Source organism: Syngnathus leptorhynchus, chromosome 2 (assembly GCF_054491065.1).
Source record: "Syngnathus leptorhynchus isolate UIUO chromosome 2, UIUO_Slep, whole genome shotgun sequence".
Taxonomy (NCBI): Eukaryota; Metazoa; Chordata; class Actinopteri; order Syngnathiformes; family Syngnathidae; genus Syngnathus; species Syngnathus leptorhynchus.
Genome location: NC_141196.1, coordinates 4,661,326 through 4,680,401, shown reverse-complemented (window position 1 = coordinate 4,680,401; position 19,076 = coordinate 4,661,326). Strand labels below are relative to the sequence as shown.

General features: G+C 41.4%; 1 protein-coding gene across 1 annotated transcript in view; it reads left to right on the top strand.

Moving 5' to 3' along the window:
- LOC147060236 (uncharacterized) overlaps positions 1–17,385 on the top strand; it is a 50,388-nt gene extending 33,003 nt beyond the window's left edge. The window contains exons 68-79 of the mRNA XM_085906620.1: positions 66–271; positions 5,034–5,098; positions 5,178–5,347; positions 5,424–6,747; positions 13,206–13,787; positions 14,838–14,994; positions 15,087–15,151; positions 15,235–15,404; positions 15,584–15,789; positions 16,261–16,322; positions 16,448–16,596; positions 16,677–17,385. Of these exons, the coding sequence (XP_085762746.1) occupies positions 66–271; positions 5,034–5,098; positions 5,178–5,347; positions 5,424–6,747; positions 13,206–13,787; positions 14,838–14,994; positions 15,087–15,151; positions 15,235–15,404; positions 15,584–15,789; positions 16,261–16,322; positions 16,448–16,596; positions 16,677–16,765 (3,245 nt within the window). The 3' untranslated portion in view covers positions 16,766–17,385. The remainder of the gene's footprint in view (positions 1–65; positions 272–5,033; positions 5,099–5,177; positions 5,348–5,423; positions 6,748–13,205; positions 13,788–14,837; positions 14,995–15,086; positions 15,152–15,234; positions 15,405–15,583; positions 15,790–16,260; positions 16,323–16,447; positions 16,597–16,676) is intronic.
- The last annotated feature ends 1,691 nt before the right edge of the window (positions 17,386–19,076 follow it).

Genomic DNA, 19,076 nt, shown 5'->3' with positions numbered 1-19,076 from the left:
GTCTTTGTCAGACAGAACAATGCATTTTCCCAAGGGAATACTGATCTATGACTTTCAAAATACAGCAAACGTAGCGACGACCACCCAAGAACCAACGTCGTCCCTCGGCTCGACCACGTCCGCTAATGACTCGCCGTCAGCAACGACTGCCATCTCAGTTGCACCACTAATCGTGTCTCTTCAAGCCACTCTGTTGGAACCTTATGTTGAAGCATTGAACAATCGCAGCAGTGAACAATATCAGCAACTTGAATCACAAGTGGTATCTATGGTGGGTATAGAAGTTACTTTCTTATGTTAGTTCATTCATCCAGCCACTCAAACTTCCATCCTTTCATCCATCCATCCCTTCATCCATCCATCCATCACTTCATCCATCCATCCATCCATCCATCCATCCATCCATCCATCCGTCCGTCCGTCCGTCCGTCCGTCCGTCCGTCCGTCCATCCATCCATCCATCCGTCTATTCGTCCATCTATTCATCCGTCCGTCCGTCTATTCGTCCATCTATTCATCCGTCCGTCCGTCTATTCGTCCATCCATCCATCCATCCATCCATCCATCCATCCATCCATCCATCCATCCATCCATCCATCCATCCATCCATCCATCCATCCATTTTCTTTACATATATGAGTCCATGTCATAGCTGCAGCAGACATACATAGATAATAGTGAATCATAGATTTCCCTGTCTCAAGCCCCACCTCTCGGTTTACCTGGGGGATACTTAGGCACTCTCAGGTTAAACGGCACTTTGGGCCTTGTAGTATATTTAGGTGCTTTATAATAAAGTTGGATTGGATTGGAGTTGGAAAATCTCCTTAAAGAGGGGCATAGGTCTAGCCAGGGTTGTCCTCACAGTTGGACCAGGCTGGAGATTCTGTGTCGGGATCAGAACCCCAGGTCTTATACCACGCTGGGGTTTCAGTTCTATGTTTGAGCAGGGAGCAGTCGGTCTGTACGGTTGAGTCTGTTAGTCTTTTGAATTACTCTTTGTCTGCTTTTCACCATTAACCGTTTTACCTTGGGAAAACGAACTTGGGGCATTTAGCCCTTGACAGCTTACATAGCACAGAGAATACTTTTGGCAATTCATCCCATGTGCCACATTAAATTGGATATTCTTGGAGGAGTGCTACTGATCAAATGAAACAATTCTCTTTTGCCAAAATGAAAACCCAACTGTTACTTGTTATAAACTTTGATTCTTCTTCCAGTGCGACTTTATCTTCTTCCAAGCATTTGGGACTATTTTCATCCGCACCATTGTTCTTGGATTTAGGTAATTTGGGAAATATATGAACTCTCTGGCTTGGTTTCATGAAAAATATTTTATATTAATTTCTGACTTTTTCCATTTAAGTCAACAAATGGCAAACACTGAAGTAGAAGTGGAACTGGAGTTCAACAATACTGATCAAATCCCAGAAGCTAATGTGGTTGTAGACACATTGATACAAGCTGTGACTAGTCCCAACACCAGTTTCCCCCTCACTTTTGACCCAGACTCAATTATAGTCATTTGTAAGTCAAGATTTCACATTTTTTTCTCTTAGCATTAATGTTTAATTGGTTATGAAGAAATCTTTCTTTTTCTTTTCAATTTAGCTACAGAAACAACACCTCAGGGATCTTCAGCAACAAACGAACCTATACCAACAACTCATGGACTGTCAACTAATGAACTAATAAGCCCCGTTACAACAGTCAAGAGCTCAACTGCTAACAAATCAACAACAATTGATGACTCAACAGCAACTATTGACGAATCTCCAACAGATGTTGATGGAGCAACAACTATTGATAATTCAATAAGTACAAATACTATTGACAGACCAACAGCTGTTGTTGGATCAACAATTGATGTTTATAGATCAACAACACCGATTGAAAAATCAACTATTGTTTTTGAATCAACAACTATCATTGACAAATCAACAGCTATTGAGGAACCAAGAGCAACTAATGATAAATTAACAACTACTATTGGTATTTCCACAACTACTGTTGACGAATCAACTACTCTTGATGAATCAATAAGTTTTTTTGATCAATCAACAGCTGTTGCTGGATCGACAACTTTTGACGTAACAATCAATAATTCAACAGCAACTATGGACCAATCAGCAACTCCTGACAAACAGACAAATACTATTGACAGACCAACAACTAGTGACAAATCAACAGCAATGACTGAGGAGTCAACAATTACTGTTGATGAATCTTCTGCTACCATTGGCCAAACAACACTGCCTACAATTGTTGTCAACAAATCTTCAACTGTTGTTGATGGATCAAGTACTAATGATGAATCAACAACTACTTTTGACAAATCAATGGCAATTATTATTGAATCAACAAACGCTATTGATAAATCCACGACGACTGTTGACAAAACCACACCTTTTGTTGACGCATCAACAATGGCTGTTGATTTGTCCACAGCTATTCTATATGAATCAACTACTCTTGATGAATCAGCAAGTGTTTTTGACGAATCAACAGCTGTTGATGGATTAGCAACTACTGACAGAATTATAAACAAACCAACAACAATTATTGGCGAATCAACAGCTATTGGTGACTCAACAATTATTTTTGATGAGTCAACAACTTTTGACAAATCTACTGATACATCAACAACTGCTGTTAGATCAACATTTAAACTTGACAGATTAACTACTACAGATGTATCAACTACTATTGAGGAATCAACAACTACTTTTGACAAATCAACAGCCACTACTGACAAAATAACCACTCTTGATAAACTCACAACTATTGTTGACAAATCAACAGCTCTTGTTAATGCATCAACAGCTGTTGATGGATTATCAACCACTGTAAGAACTATCAACAAGTCAACAGCAACTATTGACTCAACAATGATTTTTGATGAGTCAACAACCTTTGACAAATCATCTACTATAGATGCATCAACAGCTGGAACAACAATTGAACTTGACAGAACAATAACTCCTGACAAATCAACTACTATTAAGGAATCAACATCGACTATTGGTAAATCAACATCTACTATTGGCAAATCAATACCGCTTGTTGATGCTTCAACAATTGTTATTGACAGATCAACAATTGCTGGAACAACTAATATTGATGAATCAACCCCTGCTATTGATAAATCCACAACTATTAATAAATCAACGGCTACTGTTGATGCATCAACAATTTCTGTTGACAGATCAACTATTGTTCTTGATGAATCAACAACTACTTTTGACAAATCAACAATTAATGTTGACGTATCAACAACATTTGTTGATGCAGCAACAATTTCTGTCAATGGAGTAAGTTCTTTTGATGAATCAACAGTTGATGTTGTTGTTGGCTCAACAATTGTAGATGACAAATCAACAACCACTGACAAATCAATTACTATTGACGAATCAACAACAATGAACAAATCCCCAACTATTGACAAAACAACAAGTATTGACGAATCAACAGCTGTTGTATCAACAATCAAACTTTCCAGCTTAACAACAATTGACAAATCAATGACTATGGACAAATCAACTACTGCTCAATTAAAATCTGTTGACCAATCAACAACGATTGACGAGTCAACTACTGACAAATCAAAAGCAATTACTGATGAATCAACAACTACTATTGACAAATCAACAGGAACTGTTGTTGAATCAATGACTACTATTGACATATCCACAACTTCTTTTGAAGAATCAAGAGCAACCACTAAAGAATCAACAACTCCTAGTGACAAATCCACAACTGTTAACAAATCAACAACAAATGTTGTCCAATTAACGAAAGCAGCAACTGGAAGAATAACAACCGCTTTTGATAAATCAACAATTACCAGTGAAGAATCAACATCATTTGTTTACACATTGCCTACGATTGATGAATCACCAAGTTCTTCTGATGACTCAACAACTACTATTGGCTCAACAATTGCAGTTGACAAAACAGTGGACAAATCAACTACTACTGGTGAAACAACAACTATTGACATAACAACTATTGAAAAATCAACAGCAAGTATTGATGAAACGACAGCTGTTCTTGGGTCAACAATTGAAATTGACAGATCCACACCAATTAACCAATCAACTTCCACTGATGCATCAACAGCTACTATTGATGAATCAACAACTGCTATTGATGAATCAACAACTAGAGTTGATGGAATAAAAGCTGTTGATGGATCAACAACTATTGACAAGTCAAAAGTTATTAGTGATGAATCGGTAACAGCTACTGACCAGTCAGCAGCAAGCGCTACTGACAGATCAACAGCTATGGATGTTGTTGGATCAACAACTATTGATGAATCAACACCTCCTGTGGATGCATCCACACTTATTTACATAGTAAATGATACATTTGATGGATTGACAACAACTACTGACAAATCAATGACAACTCTTAGCGGCTCAAATACAATAGATGGCTTAAAAACAACTAAGGACAAATCAACCACTAATGACAAAGCCACAGTAACTATTGACGAACCGACAGCAACTATTGACAAATTAACACCTACTGTTGACAAACCAACAACAACTATTGACGGATCAACAATGAATGAATTAACAGCAACTACAGATGAATCAACAACTCAACAGACAACTGCAGTCTTCTCAGTTCTCTTGCGAGTAGTGTCTATTGAAGGCACTCTGGAAGAACCTTTTGTGAATGAATTTGAAAATCGCAGCAGTGAACAATACAAAGAACTTGAAACACAAGTTATATCAACGGTGCGTAAAGACTTAAGTTATAACTGTTTCAGGCAGGTTTTTGTTGGACTCTGTCTTAGCTGATTTCTTGTGGGTTTTGTATCTTTATTTGAATATTCAAAGCCCTCCCCTGTCAGTTGAGTCGAATACTTGGAAGTCCATATTTCTATGTATAGGAGTGGTGGCCCTGTTACCCACATTTGGAAGTGCATGTGAAAATGGATGGATGAATAGACTACTTCATGAGATATTGAGCTATTGCAACCATTTTCTTACATTACTTATGTCAACTCATTCTTCTTACAGTGTGACTCGATCCTCTTGCAAGAATTTGGAATCATTTTCATCCGCACCATTGTTAATGGATTTAGGTAATATTTGAAATACAAGCATGTGGCAATTTTAACTTGCTCTCCAATGTAAATGCATCATCTGAGATTTTATTTTTAGTCCACAACAGGGAAACACAAAAGTCGAATTGGACTTGGAGTTCAACAATTCCGCACCGACTGATCAGATCCCAGAAGCTGAGGTGGTTGTTGAGACATTGGTACAAGCTGTGAATAGTACCAATAACACCTTTCCACTCACATTTGCTCCAGACTCAATTGCAGTCATTAGTAAGTTAGGACGTCTGTCTCATCAAGTAGCATCCATAAAATATGTTGTTGTCGTCAATTGTTTTCATTTCAACAGCTGGCCCATTGGAAAATACTACAACTGATGGACCATCACCCACACATGGGCTAACAGCCACCCATGTGCCCACCACTGAAGGGCCAACCATCACTCATGGGCCAACTATCACCCATGTTCCTACAATTGATAATCCAATCACCACTCACATCTTTACAACTCAAGGGCCAATTATCACTCAAGAGCAACCCCCTACTGATGTGCCAACTACTGCCCATTTGCCTACAACTCATGGGACAACCAACACACACGGACCAACTCCCACAAATGGGACAACCACCACACATGTCCCTACAACTAAAGGGCCAACCATCACTCAAGAGCCAACCGCTACCCATGTCCCTACAACTAAAGGGGCAATCATGACTCAAGGACAAACCCCCACCCATGTCCCTACAACTAAAGGGCCAACCATCACTCAAGAGCCAACCCCCACCGATGTCCCTACAACTAAAGGGCCAACCATCACTCAAGAGCCAACCCCCACCCATGTCCCTACAACTAAAGAACCAACCATCACTCAAGGACCAACCCCCACCCATGTCCCTACAACTAAAGAGCCAATCATCACTCAAGGACCAACCCCCACCCATGTCCCTACAACTACAGGGCCAACCATCACTCAAGAGCCAACCCCCACCGATGTCCCTACAACTAAAGGGCCAACCATCACTCAAGAGCCAACCCCCACCCATGTCCCTTCAACTAAAGGGCCAACCAGCACTCAAGAGCCAACCCCCACCCATGTTCCTACAACTAAAGGGCCAACCATTACTCAAGAGCCAACCCCCACCCATGTCCCTACAACTAAAGGGCCAACTGTCACTCAAGAACCAACCCCCACCCATCTCCCTACAACTAAAGGGCCAACCATCACTCAAGAGCCAACCCCCACCCATGTCCCTACAACTACAGGGCCAACCATCACTCAGGAGCCAACCCCCACCCATGTCCCTACAACTAAAGGGCCAACCATCACTCAAGAGCCAACCCCCACCCATGTCCCTACAACTAAAGGGCCAACCATCACTCAAGAGCCAACCCCCACCCATGTCCCTACAACTAAAGGGCCAACCATCACTCAAGGACCAACCCCCAGCCATGTCCGGACAACTAAAGGGCCAACCATCACTCAAAGACCAACCCCCACCCATGTCCCTACAACTAAACGGCCAACCGTCACTCCAGGACCAACCCCTACCCATGTCCCTACAACTAAAGGGCCAACTATCACTCAAGAACCAACCCCCACCCATCTCCCTACAACTAAAGGGCCAACCATCAATAAAGGACCAACTCCTACCAATGTCCCGACAACAACTAAAGGGCTAACAATCACTCAAGGGCCTACTGCTCCAAATCCAACAACTGCAGCAATAGTCCCCACATCTTCACCACCGGTTGTTGTGCTGTCGGCAACTTTGGAGGAGCCGTTTGTGGAGGAATTCAACAACGTCAGCAGTTCACAATACATAGCCCTTGAAAGGAGGGTTGTGAATTCGGTGGGTTTAGTTGTCATCCTCACAATGCTTTTTTTCTGGCTTCTAATTTTTGTCTGGCTTCTGATTTGTCACCTTTTTCTCTGTTACAGTGTGACGCCATCTACAGGGCAAGATTTGGCATTTTCTTTATCCGTACCTTTGTTATTCGAATTTTGTAAGTTTGTGCACTTGTTCTGAGAATTGAGAATGTATGAAGCTGTATCCAAATGAGAATATATTTTGGGTCTTTCCACACAGCCGCGCTGTGGTGTTGACGCGAATGGAAAACACGCAAGTGGAAGTTGGACTGGTGTTCAAGAACACATCTTCCACTCCCGCGGACAAGGATGTCGTTGCTACTTTAGAGGAAACTCTTGGTCAGCCGAACAACACCTTCAACATCAGCCTTGTCGTTGAGAGCATTGAAGTCATTGGTGAGTTCTACCACCGTCAACAGTTTGGCCATTGTCCGCTGTCGTGATGTTCAAAACATTTTTGTAATTTTTGTGCCATCAGTGGAGGTTCATTAGGGAACAAAGAATTTTTGTTCCAGTAATTTTTGTTGGAGTAAATTTGTTGTGAGTACAAGGATGAACCAAGCTTCTTCTGATTTTTGTGCCAGACTCTCCGCACAAAAATTCAACGACTGCAAAACCCAACGCCACTGTGGCTCCAGCTACGACGGCCACCAAGAATCCTGTGACAAGCACCACATCACTCACCACTCGGACTTTGAGGTTTACATCTGTCGGCGAGGTGTTCACGAGCGACTTGCTCAATCAGTCGTCTCCTGCGTTCATCAGTCGAGCGGCGCTCATCAAGAGGACGGTGAGGCCCTTGGAAAGCATTTGCAGCGTTTAAACACTAATGGAAAGAATGTTTTGAGATTCACAACAGGATCAGAGTAAAGCACCTTCCCTTATTGATTTGGCTGTCAAAATGTTAAGGAGTTCGCAAAAGTGTTAGGTTGGAGCAATTCTGGGAAAAAAAGCATTTCCGCTAATTTAGGGGCAAGCTCAAACTGTTTCATTTTTTGCTAATGTTGACAGTCGTCAGAATGCTTGATTCACAGCATTTGACTTCTCATTGCAATACTTGATTCCAACTATGCGATAAACAAAGCTGATATATTGTGACGTTTTCTCCACAGCTTGAACCACTCTACAATGTCACGTTTTCGTCATTCAACGACCTGACAGTAACGTCTTTCAGGTATTATAAATAAATAAATAAATAAATAAATAAATAAATAAACAAGTAAATGAATGAATAAATGAATGAATGAATGAATGAATTTGAAGTGTATGTCTTGCTGGGTATTCATGAGTGAGGATTTTTTTTTCAGTAATGGCTCTATTGTCAACTTCATGGACTTGAGATTCGAATCCAGCCTGGTGCCCAGCAATAATGCCATTGCTAACGTTTTGATCAACGCCGCGTCCGACATCACAGACTTTAATGTGGACACCTCATCCATTTTTGTCAACGGGATACGTAAGCTATATAAAAAAACAAACAAAGTAATTCTTGCACAATTATTAGAGGCTTATTATTTTATATTTTTTTTCTTCACAGTAATTTCAAGCGCAGCGAGCCATAAGACGAGCCTCATCACCGCATCTGGCATGGTGCTGTTGTCATGGTTACTGGTGGGCCAGCAGTAGCATCTTGGGCCAATTTGCCAAAATTGGTCGCCGGGGATCGCCGATTGCCGTATCATTAAGTTACATTTATAGGGAAGTGTATGTAAATGAACGCTTTTGCAGACTGTATGAGAATGAAAGCTTTTGGATTTTCTGACTGTCTAGTAAAATTAAAGCCTGTAGATACTATTTAAATGGGAGCTTTGTACACTGTGTAAGAACTGAAGTCTTTAGGTCATGCCACACAAATGAAAGTTGTTATACACTGTGTACAAATTAAAGCCTTTTAAAATTATATATAAAAATTAAAGCCTTTGTACTCTGTATATTAATCAAATTATTTTAACAATGTACACTAATGAAGAAAAATTTCTGGTCACTATATAAGACTTGAAACCTTAAGGCACTATAACAATTTAAGCACTTAGAGATGTGATTTTAACACACATTCTTGTTACAATACCTTGGCTGGCCCTGAAAAGAAACCAGTAATTGAAACCTCGTGTGTCTTTTCATTGAATCTATTGTCAATCTTGTTTGAACCCATGAAAAGATGATCGTTCAATTTCAATTTTATCAATTGTGGAAAAAGGTGAATCAATGAACAATGTACTTAAAAAAAAATGAAAAGGAGGAGCAAGTTGACGAACCTCCCTAATATTAGAAGTGGAAGCCCATGGCGAGCTGACAAGTGATCTGTGTGTGTGTGTGTGTGTGTGTGTGTGTGTGTGTGTGTGTGTGTGTGTGTGTGTGTGTGTGTGTGTGTGTGTGTGTGTGTCCGCGCGCGTATTTGCAGTTTCTATGAGAAAAATGAACATGGTCAAAATAAATAACACTGAAGAATTTTAGCAAAATGTCGAATGTTTTCAGTAAATATTGAAAAATAACATTCTAGTACAGGCATGTAAATAATTTACAGTTGCATATAGTCTGTGTTCTTCTAAATACGGTCTAGTGTTATAGAAGTTCTCCAAAGTGCAGTCTTTGGACTAAATGTCCACAAGGATGCGCTCAAGGCCACGTAATGAAGCCCCACCGTGAATAACAGAGGAACTGTTACACACAACCCTTTGCGAACCGACGAAAGAACTGAACTATAATGCTTTTTGGGGGGGGGGGGGGGGTCGAACATACACATACATTCACATGGTTATATACGAGAATTGAACTCACGCTGTCGGCACACAAGACAGACAAGTGTACCCCTACAGTCTTATATGTGTCCCATGATCTATGTACAGTAATCGCGGATAATTGGTTCCAAGACCACCCGCGATAGGTTAGAATCTGCGAAGTAGTGTCACCGTCTCATTTTTAACACACATTTTTTTGTGTGTGGCTCAATTAATGTATATTAAACCATATAAGTAAATATGTTATTGTTAGAACATTAAACAATCGTTTCAAACATTTAAATACTATATTAATAGTGTGAATGACATATAGAAAATAATGGATAAATATGATACGTGTGTGCGTGCGTGTGCGTGTATGTGTAAAATATGTAGCTATAGTGTACATACTCTAAATATGATTTTAGAACTCTATTATTATGACAACTTTTTTTATAACAAGGTACAAGTGTACATACTGTAAACATGTTTTTAGAACTCTTATTATAAAAAATATATAACAAGGTACAATACTGTAAATCTGTTTTTAGAACTCATTATTATGATAACTTTTTTGTATCAAGGTACAAGTGTACATACTGCAATTGTCTGGGCACTCCCTCCCTTCTGCTGGCGTGCGGTCAACTTTTGTGTCATAATTCCTCACTTAAGAATTTTTATTTTGAATTTCAGATTTCTTTTCGAGGGGGGAATCCGTGACGTACTGAAGCCACATTAATGAACCACGAGGTACCGAGGGATTACTGTATTTTGGAGAAGACGTCAACTCCAAATCACGTGCCAATGTCTAGTGACATCACGCGAGCCATCCCCATAGTACATAGAAATGATCCACATATTTTCATGAAAGATAATCTGATTGAAGATAATCATTTATAGAGTAGTGGTAGTCACGTAATGATGTGTGATCTCACAAAACTGAAGCCCACAGGATATTTTGGTCATTCCTCAATGTTCACTGGGTTGCGAGAGAATTTGAAGTTATGGAGAATGAAGAGTGAAGTTGGCATGTGGGGGAGACATGTATGCAAAACACCTCATTGGGTGAGGCTTGTTTTGTTGTGTATCTTAAATACAGAACTGCACAAATTTACATCATGTTAGGATACGGATTTTAGCTATTGATCTGACTCCAAATTGCGATCAACACTTAACACAAGTTTCTATGTCCTAATCCACACACTGGCGCACCTAACAATTTTGCGAGTTCGTTCTGTCAAAGAGAAGACCAGTAGATCAATCAGACCAAATTTACCAAATGTTTATTCCTAACAAAGCGCACTAATACAGGCCTGGGTCCCGGGTCCCTCACACTAAAACTCGTGCGTTTTTGTGACCACCAAAAGACGACACATTCTTCCGGGTTGCCCAGTTTTAAAGAAACACAATATGAATATTAAAGCATGCAAAATATTGTGTGATGATTGGTCGATGGTCATCTCCTCCCCGTCGAGGTGTCATCACTCTGGTCAGGGGGTTGGTTTTTTCCTCTCGAAGCCCAACCACCTGGACGTGGTGTTCTTTGTTCTCGTTCCTCACCGACCTTGAGGTGTTATCGTCCGGTACTCCCTTCGTTCCGTACCGTCCCGTACTCCCTTCGTCTGGTACTCCCTTCCTGGGCCTGTTCCATAACTCTTAGAAGAAAACACGTTCATGCAGTGTGCCTGCACATTCCTCACCCCCCACCAATCCACACAAGCACTCCAATACTAGATATTATATTGATATGATTATATTTTCACACAACCTTAAAAAATATGTTTGCAAACCGCTGAAAGCACATTTCCCTTTATTCATGTGTTAAAATCAATTTCAAATGACATGAAGTAACATTTTTTAAAATATCACATTCTCAATTTAGTGGCATTTACATTACAAGTACACGAGTATTTAATGTTGTTGAAGCGATATTGTTGAAGAATGACTATTTTTTTCCCCGAAGGCTGTGGCTTCTCAATCTATATCTCCGCCCCATGTAGAACCCATATAAGAGGCTGCCAAGAATTTTCACCTGTGAAGAAAAGCCTTTTTTCAGAGAGATCATAGATTACAGCCTTTTGCTTCACTTCACAGATTTGAAGGTAAGATGTACAGTCAAACTATATCCTGATTTTGTTGTTACTGCGATGCAAATTTCACAAAGACTCATAAATTTGTCAATTATACAATTAATTGTAGTACGCAACCGCAAAAACTTTAAGATTGCTCCTTATTCATTATTAGACAACATTATTCGAAAACGAAACGAAAATGAAATGAAACGAAACAAAACGGCATTATATGTACCTTTTGAAAGAAATAAAAATATTTTGCTCCTTTAATTTATTTGCATTTTATTAAACCTAATAAATGTGTCAGATCATTTTGCCGGACCCTGTACAACTGATTAGAGTACGCAACCGCATAAACTTTAAGATTGCTCAATTTGATCACCCTGAATATTTCAAGATGCAACTCATTGTAAAATAATATAGTCTTAATCTCTAAACTGTAAATTGATTTGATATGTATTCATTTTAGTATCAACCATTGGAGCAGATGTGTTTATTTCATATTGTCAGAACTCAATAAATGCTGACCTTTTGCCATCATTTCAGGGTGTGCTTTGAAACCAATGTCCAAAAAACTGGTCTTAGCTTTGATATTGGCCTGGGTGTTTATGGCTGCCTATGGCCAAGAAACCCTGTCCGGCGATGACGAACAGTCCGGCAGCGGCGATGACGAACAGTCCGGCAGCGGCGATGACGAACAGTCCGGCAGCGGCAATGACGAACAGTCCGGTAGTGGTGATGAAGGGACTGTAGCCCCCACCTATGTCCCTACAACTAACAAGCCAACCCCCACCCATGTCCCTACAACTAATGAGCCAACTACCACTCAAGAGCCAACCCCCTCCCATGTCCCTACAACTACAGGGCCGACCATCACTCAAGAGCCAACCCTCACCCATGTCCCTACAACCAAAGGGCCAACAATCACTCAAGAGCCAACCCCCACCCATGTTCCTACAACTAAAGGGCCAACCATCACTCAAGAGCCAACCACTACCCATGTCCCTCCAACTAACGAGCCAACTATCACTCAAGGCCCAACTCCCACCCATGTCCCTACAACTATAGAGCCAACTATCACTCAAGAGCCAACCCCCACCCATGTCCCTACAACTACAGGGCCAACAATCACTCAAGAGCCAACCCCCACCCATGTTCCTACAACTAAAGGGCCAACCATCACTCAAGAGCAAACCCCCACCCATGTCCCTACAACTAATGAGCCAACTACCACTCAAGAGCCAACCCCCTCCCATGTCCCTACAACTACAGGGCCGACCATCACTCAAGAGCCAACCCTCACCCATGTCCCTACAACCAAAGGGCCAACAATCACTCAAGAGCCAACCCCCACCCATGTTCCTACAACTAAAGGGCCAACCATCACTCAAGAGCCAACCACTACCCATGTCCCTCCAACTAACGAGCCAACTATCACTCAAGGCCCAACCCCCACCCATGTCCCTACAACTACAGGGCCAACAATCACTCAAGAGCCAACCCCCACCCATGTTCCTACAACTATAGAGCCAACTATCACTCAAGAGCCAACCCCCACCCATGTCCCTACAACTACAGGGCCAACAATCACTCAAGAGCCAACCCCCACCCATGTTCCTACAACTAAAGGGCCAACCATCACTCAAGAGCAAACCCCCACCCATGTCCCTACAACTACAGGGCCAACAATCACTCAAGAGCCAACCCCCACCCATGTTCCTACAACTAAAGGGCCAACCATCACTCAAGAGCCAACCCCCACCCATGTCCCTTCAACTAAAGGGCCAACCATCACTCAAGAGCCAACCACTACCCATGTCCCTCCAACTAACGAGCCAACTATCACTCAAGGCCCAACCCCCACCCATGTCCCTACAACTATAGAGCCAACTATCACTCAAGAGCCAACCCCCACCCATGTCCCTACAACTACAGGGCCAACAATCACTCAAGAGCCAACCCCCACCCATGTTCCTACAACTAAAGGGGCAACCATCACTCAAGAGCCAACCCCCACCCATGTCCCTTCAACTAAAGGGCCAACCATCACTCAAGAGCCAACCACTACCCATGTCCCTCCAACTAACGAGCCAACTATCACTCAAGGCCCAACCCCCACCCATGTCCCTACAACTATAGAGCCAACTATCACTCAAGAGCCAACCCCCACCCATGTCCCTACAACTACAGGGCCAACAATCACTCAAGAGCCAACCCCCACCCATGTTCCTACAACTAAAGGGGCAACCATCACTCAAGAGCCAACCCCCACCCATGTCCCTTCAACTAAAGGGCCAACCATCACTCAAGAGCCAACCACTACCCATGTCCCTCCAACTAACGAGCCAACTATCACTCAAGGCCCAACCCCCACCCATGTCCCTACAACTATAGAGCCAACTATCACTCAAGAGCCAACCCCCACCCATGTCCCTACAACTACAGGGCCAACAATCACTCAAGAGCCAACCCCCACCCATGTTCCTACAACTAAAGGGGCAACCATCACTCAAGAGCCAACCCCCACCCATGTCTCTTCAACTAAAGGGCCAACCATCACTCAAGAGCCAACCACTACCCATGTCCCTACAACTAACGAGCCAACTATCACTCAAGAGCCAACCCCCACCCATGTCCCTCCAACGAACGAGCCAACTATCACTCAAGAACCAACCCCCACCCATGTCCCTACAACTAATGAGCCAACTACCACACAAGAGCAAACCCCCACCCATGTCCCTACAACTAAAGGGCCAACAACTAACCAGCCAACTATCACGCAAGAGCACACCCCTACCCATCTCCCTACAACTAATGAGACAACTACCACTCAAGAGCCAACTCCCACCCATGTCCCTACAACTACAGGGCCAACAATCACTCAAGGCCCAACCCCCATCCATGTCCCTACAACTAAAGGACCAACCCCTACCAATGTCTCTACAACAACTAAAAGGCCTACTGCTCCAAATCCAACAACTCCAACAGTCAAAAGACCAACCCCTACCAATGTCTCTCCAACAACTAAAAGCCCAACTGCTCCAAATCCAACAACTCCAACAGTTAAAGGACCAACCCCGACCAATGTCTCTACAACAACTAAAAGGCCTACTGCTCCAATTCCAACAACTCCAACAGTAGTCCCCACATCTTCACCACCGGTTGTTGTGCTGTCGTCAACTTTGGCGGAACCGTTTGTGGAAGAATTCAACGATGTCAACAGTCCACAGTACATAGCCCTTGAAAGAAGGGTTGTGATTGCGGTGGGTCCAGTTGTCATCCTCACTATGCTTTTTTTCCTGGCTTCTAATTTTTTTCTGGCTTCTAATTTGTCACTTTTTTTCCCATGTTACAGTATGACATCATCTACAGAGCGAGATATGGCATTTTCTTTATTCGTACCTTTGTTATTCGAATTTTGTAAGTTTGTGCACTTGTTTTGAATATTGAGAATATATGAAGCTGTATCCAAATGAAAACATATTTTGGGTCTTTCCACGCAGCCGCGCTGTTGTGTTGACGCGAATGGAAAACACGCAAGTGGAAGTTGGACTGGTGTTCAAGAACACATCTACCACTCCCGCGGATGAGGACATCGTCGCTACTTTAGAGGAAATGCTCGGTCAGCCCAACAACACCTTCAACCTTTTCGTTGAGAGCGTTGAAGTCATTGGTGAGTTCTCCCGCCGTCAAAAGCTTGGCCATGTCCGCCGTCGGGATGTTAAAACCATTTTTGTCATTTTTGTGCCATCAGTGGAGGTTTATTAGGGAGTAGAAAGAATCTTTTTTTTGTTGTAGTAAATTTGTTGTGAGTACAAGGATGAACCAAGTGTCTCCCGATTGTTGTACCAGACTCTCCGCGAAGAAATTTGACAACAGCAAAACCCAACGCCACTGCGGCTCCAGCTATGGTGTCCACCGAGAACCCCGTGACGAGCACCACATCACTCACCACTCGGACTTTGAGGTTTACGTCTGTCGGTGAGGTGTTCACGAGTGATTTGCTCAATCAGTCATCTGCTGCGTTTATCAGTCGAGCGGCGCTCATCAAGACGACGGTGAGGCCCTTGGAAAGCATTCACAGCATTTAAGCACTAATGGAAAAAATGTTTTGAGATTCAAAAAAGCATTAGAGTAAAGCACCTTCCCTAATTGGTTTGGCTTACAAAACTTTATGGAGCTTACAAAAGTGTTAGTTTGGAGCAATTCTGGGGGAAAAGCATTCACGCTAATTTAGGCACAAGCTCAAACTGTTTCATTTTTTGCGAATGTTGACAGTCGTCAGAATGCTTGATTCTCAGCATTGTGAGTATTCACATAATTAATTATAATTAAAAAAAGAAGTCGTGGTAGCCCACAGAAAAGGCTTCATTTTTGGTGTTTACACTTCATGTTAACAGTGATACTGATCATTCTGATTCTTCCTGCTGTTAAGCCCCCAAAATTCAGCAACTCATTGCAATACTTGATTCTCTGCATTCCAACTATGCGATAAACAAACCTGATATGTTGTGACGCATTCTCCACAGCTCGAACCACTCTACAATGTCACGTTTTCTTCATTCAACGATCTGACAGTAACGTCATTCAGGTATTATAAATAAGAAATAAAAAAATGAATGAATGAATGAATGAATGAATGAATGAATGAATGAATTCGAAGTGTATGTCTTGCTGGGTATTCATGAGTGAGGATATTTCGGGCTTTTTTTGCAGTAATGGCTCTATTGTCAACTTCATGGACTTGAGATTCGAATCCAGCCTGGTGCCCAGCAATAATGCCATTGCTAACGTTTTGATCAACGCTGCGTCCGACATCACAGACTTTAATGTGGACACCTCATCCATTTTTGTCAACGGCATACGTAAGCTATATAAAAAAACAAACAAAATAATTCTTGCACAATTATTAGAGGCTTATTATTTTATATTTTTTTCTTAACAGTAATTTCAAGCGCAGCGAGCCATAAGACGAGCCTCATCACCGCATCTGGCATGGTGCTGTTGTCATGGTTACTGGTGGGCCAGCAGTAGCATCTTGGCCCAATTTGCCAAAATTGGTCGCCGGGGATCGCCGATTGCCGTATCATTAAGTTACATTTATAGGGAAGTGTATGTAAATGAACGCTTTTGCAGACTGTATGAGAATGAAAGCTTTTGGATTTTCTGACTGTCTCATAAAATTAAAGCCTGTAAATACTATTTAAATGGGAGCTTTGTACACTGTGTAAGAACTGAAGTCTTTAGACATGCCTCACAAATGAAAGTTGTCATATACTGTGTACAAATTAAAGCCATTTTACACTGTATATTAATCAAAGCCTTTTAACATTGTACACTAATGAAAGAAAACTTTCTGGTCAGTATGTAAGACTTGAAACCTTAAGGCGCTACAACAATTGAAATCTTTTTACACTGTATAATAAACAAATTCTTTGTTGATTGTATAGGAACAAAATACTTTGTACAATAAAAGTACTAAAAAATATTTTTACACAATAAGAAGCAATATGAAATATGTGAGAATTCTTTAATTCTTTTTTTTTTATTTTTTTTTAGAAAACTCGCTGTTGTGTCACTGGTATTGGCACCCTTTTCTGTAAATCAGTATCGAAATAAATTGAGACTCACAAATGAGGATCTCTTATTTGCAATTGACTGTGGCAATGTGTCATCAATTAACCAACAAATGAAGACATTCATGTCCTAAAAAGCTACTTGCTATTTCTTTCACTTTTGTCACAATGGTGAAAACAAAGCTGTCTAAGGACATCAGAAGTGCTATAATTTACAAATCTCCAAAGTGCATAAAGGCATCTCCAAAGACTTTTTTTTCTAAACAATCCACCATGGGATGAAGAAGCTTGACAAGCAGAAAATTGCCAAGAACATTTAATCATGACAGAAGTCAATTTGAAGAATTTGTCCTTGACTTGGAATCCGGGTCAAGCTGTCTGCTTTGACAGTATGCAATACTGAGGAAAGTGATTTGGGTTGATACGTTTGATGAAGGTCAGCAACCATTTCCAGGAATTGGACATCCTGCATGTAGCCATTTTCAAGAAGTCGATGCGGCAAAAGGTAAACACACTGGCAGTACCCATTTCCAGGATATCCAGGAAGTTGACATCGATGCGGCAAAACACCACGTCAAACATCCAAAGACCCAAAGGCAGCACATGGAACTAAACAGGTCGTCATGGGCAAAGGCCAAGGAAGACAGGCAACCATATAAAAAGGTACAACTAAACTTTGCTAAGGAGTACCTGGACAAACTACAAGCCTCCGAGGAAGATATTTTCTGGACGGACGAAAGAAAAATAGAGCTTTTTGGCAATGAATGCAAAAACAATAATGTAGGCAAAAAATAAAGGGGTGTCAATACCGATGAGCAGGACTGTAATATAATTTGTTGTCTAGCCACAAATTTTATTCAAATTGAAATCTTTGTATCAAAATTTAAGTCTGTCAACACTTATGTATACCAGACATAGGCAACTGCTGGACCATGGGCCCACATGCAGCCCCCAAGCACACTTTGAGTGGCCCTTGGTTAAATTTAGAAACAAAAGAGAAAAATGAATAAACAATCAACATGTTTTCAATGGAAAATGGAGAGAAATGCATCCCAAAAAAATATATAAATACCCCAAATATACGAACATAGTCCTGTACCTCACTAATATTGAAAATATGAATGTCGCACGCATGGACGCGAATCACTCCACGCATGCGGGGTTTGTTGTCAAAAGAATAAATTTACTGAAACACACAGCAGCGGCAGTTACAGTCAAGACCAGGCGAAACTCGCGCTCACTGTCAACTACTTCGGGGTACAGAGGATCCCCGTAGTTGTCCCAGGTGCCTTATTGATACAATACAGAACTATTTGTATATAACGGCATAAAACATGTTCAGAAACATATTCACAAAGCAATAAAAAAACAAAAAATTAACATGGCGGGTGAGTATGAATGTCCATTCAAATGTCCCAAAAACCACCATGGGCCCCACATGAATGAGTTGATTTTTGTGTAAAAATCCAGAAAATGGCATATTTGGAAAAATAGAAATATATGTAAATCTGTTGTTTTCTTCAGACCCTTTGTTGTTCAGTTAGAATAGTGGATTATTCCATCCATCCGTCCGTCCATCAATCCATCGCGAGATGGCATTTTTCTTTCCTGTGTTGATGTTAATACGGATAAAGGTTTTAATTTCGCTCTTGACGTCACGAAGCCTTCTGCACTGTCTAGAAAATGTATCACAAAAGCGGGCTCAATATGCCTTGTGCCGTCTATTTTAATGGTTCTACTTTTCACTAAAGGTCACTGGCATAGATAGA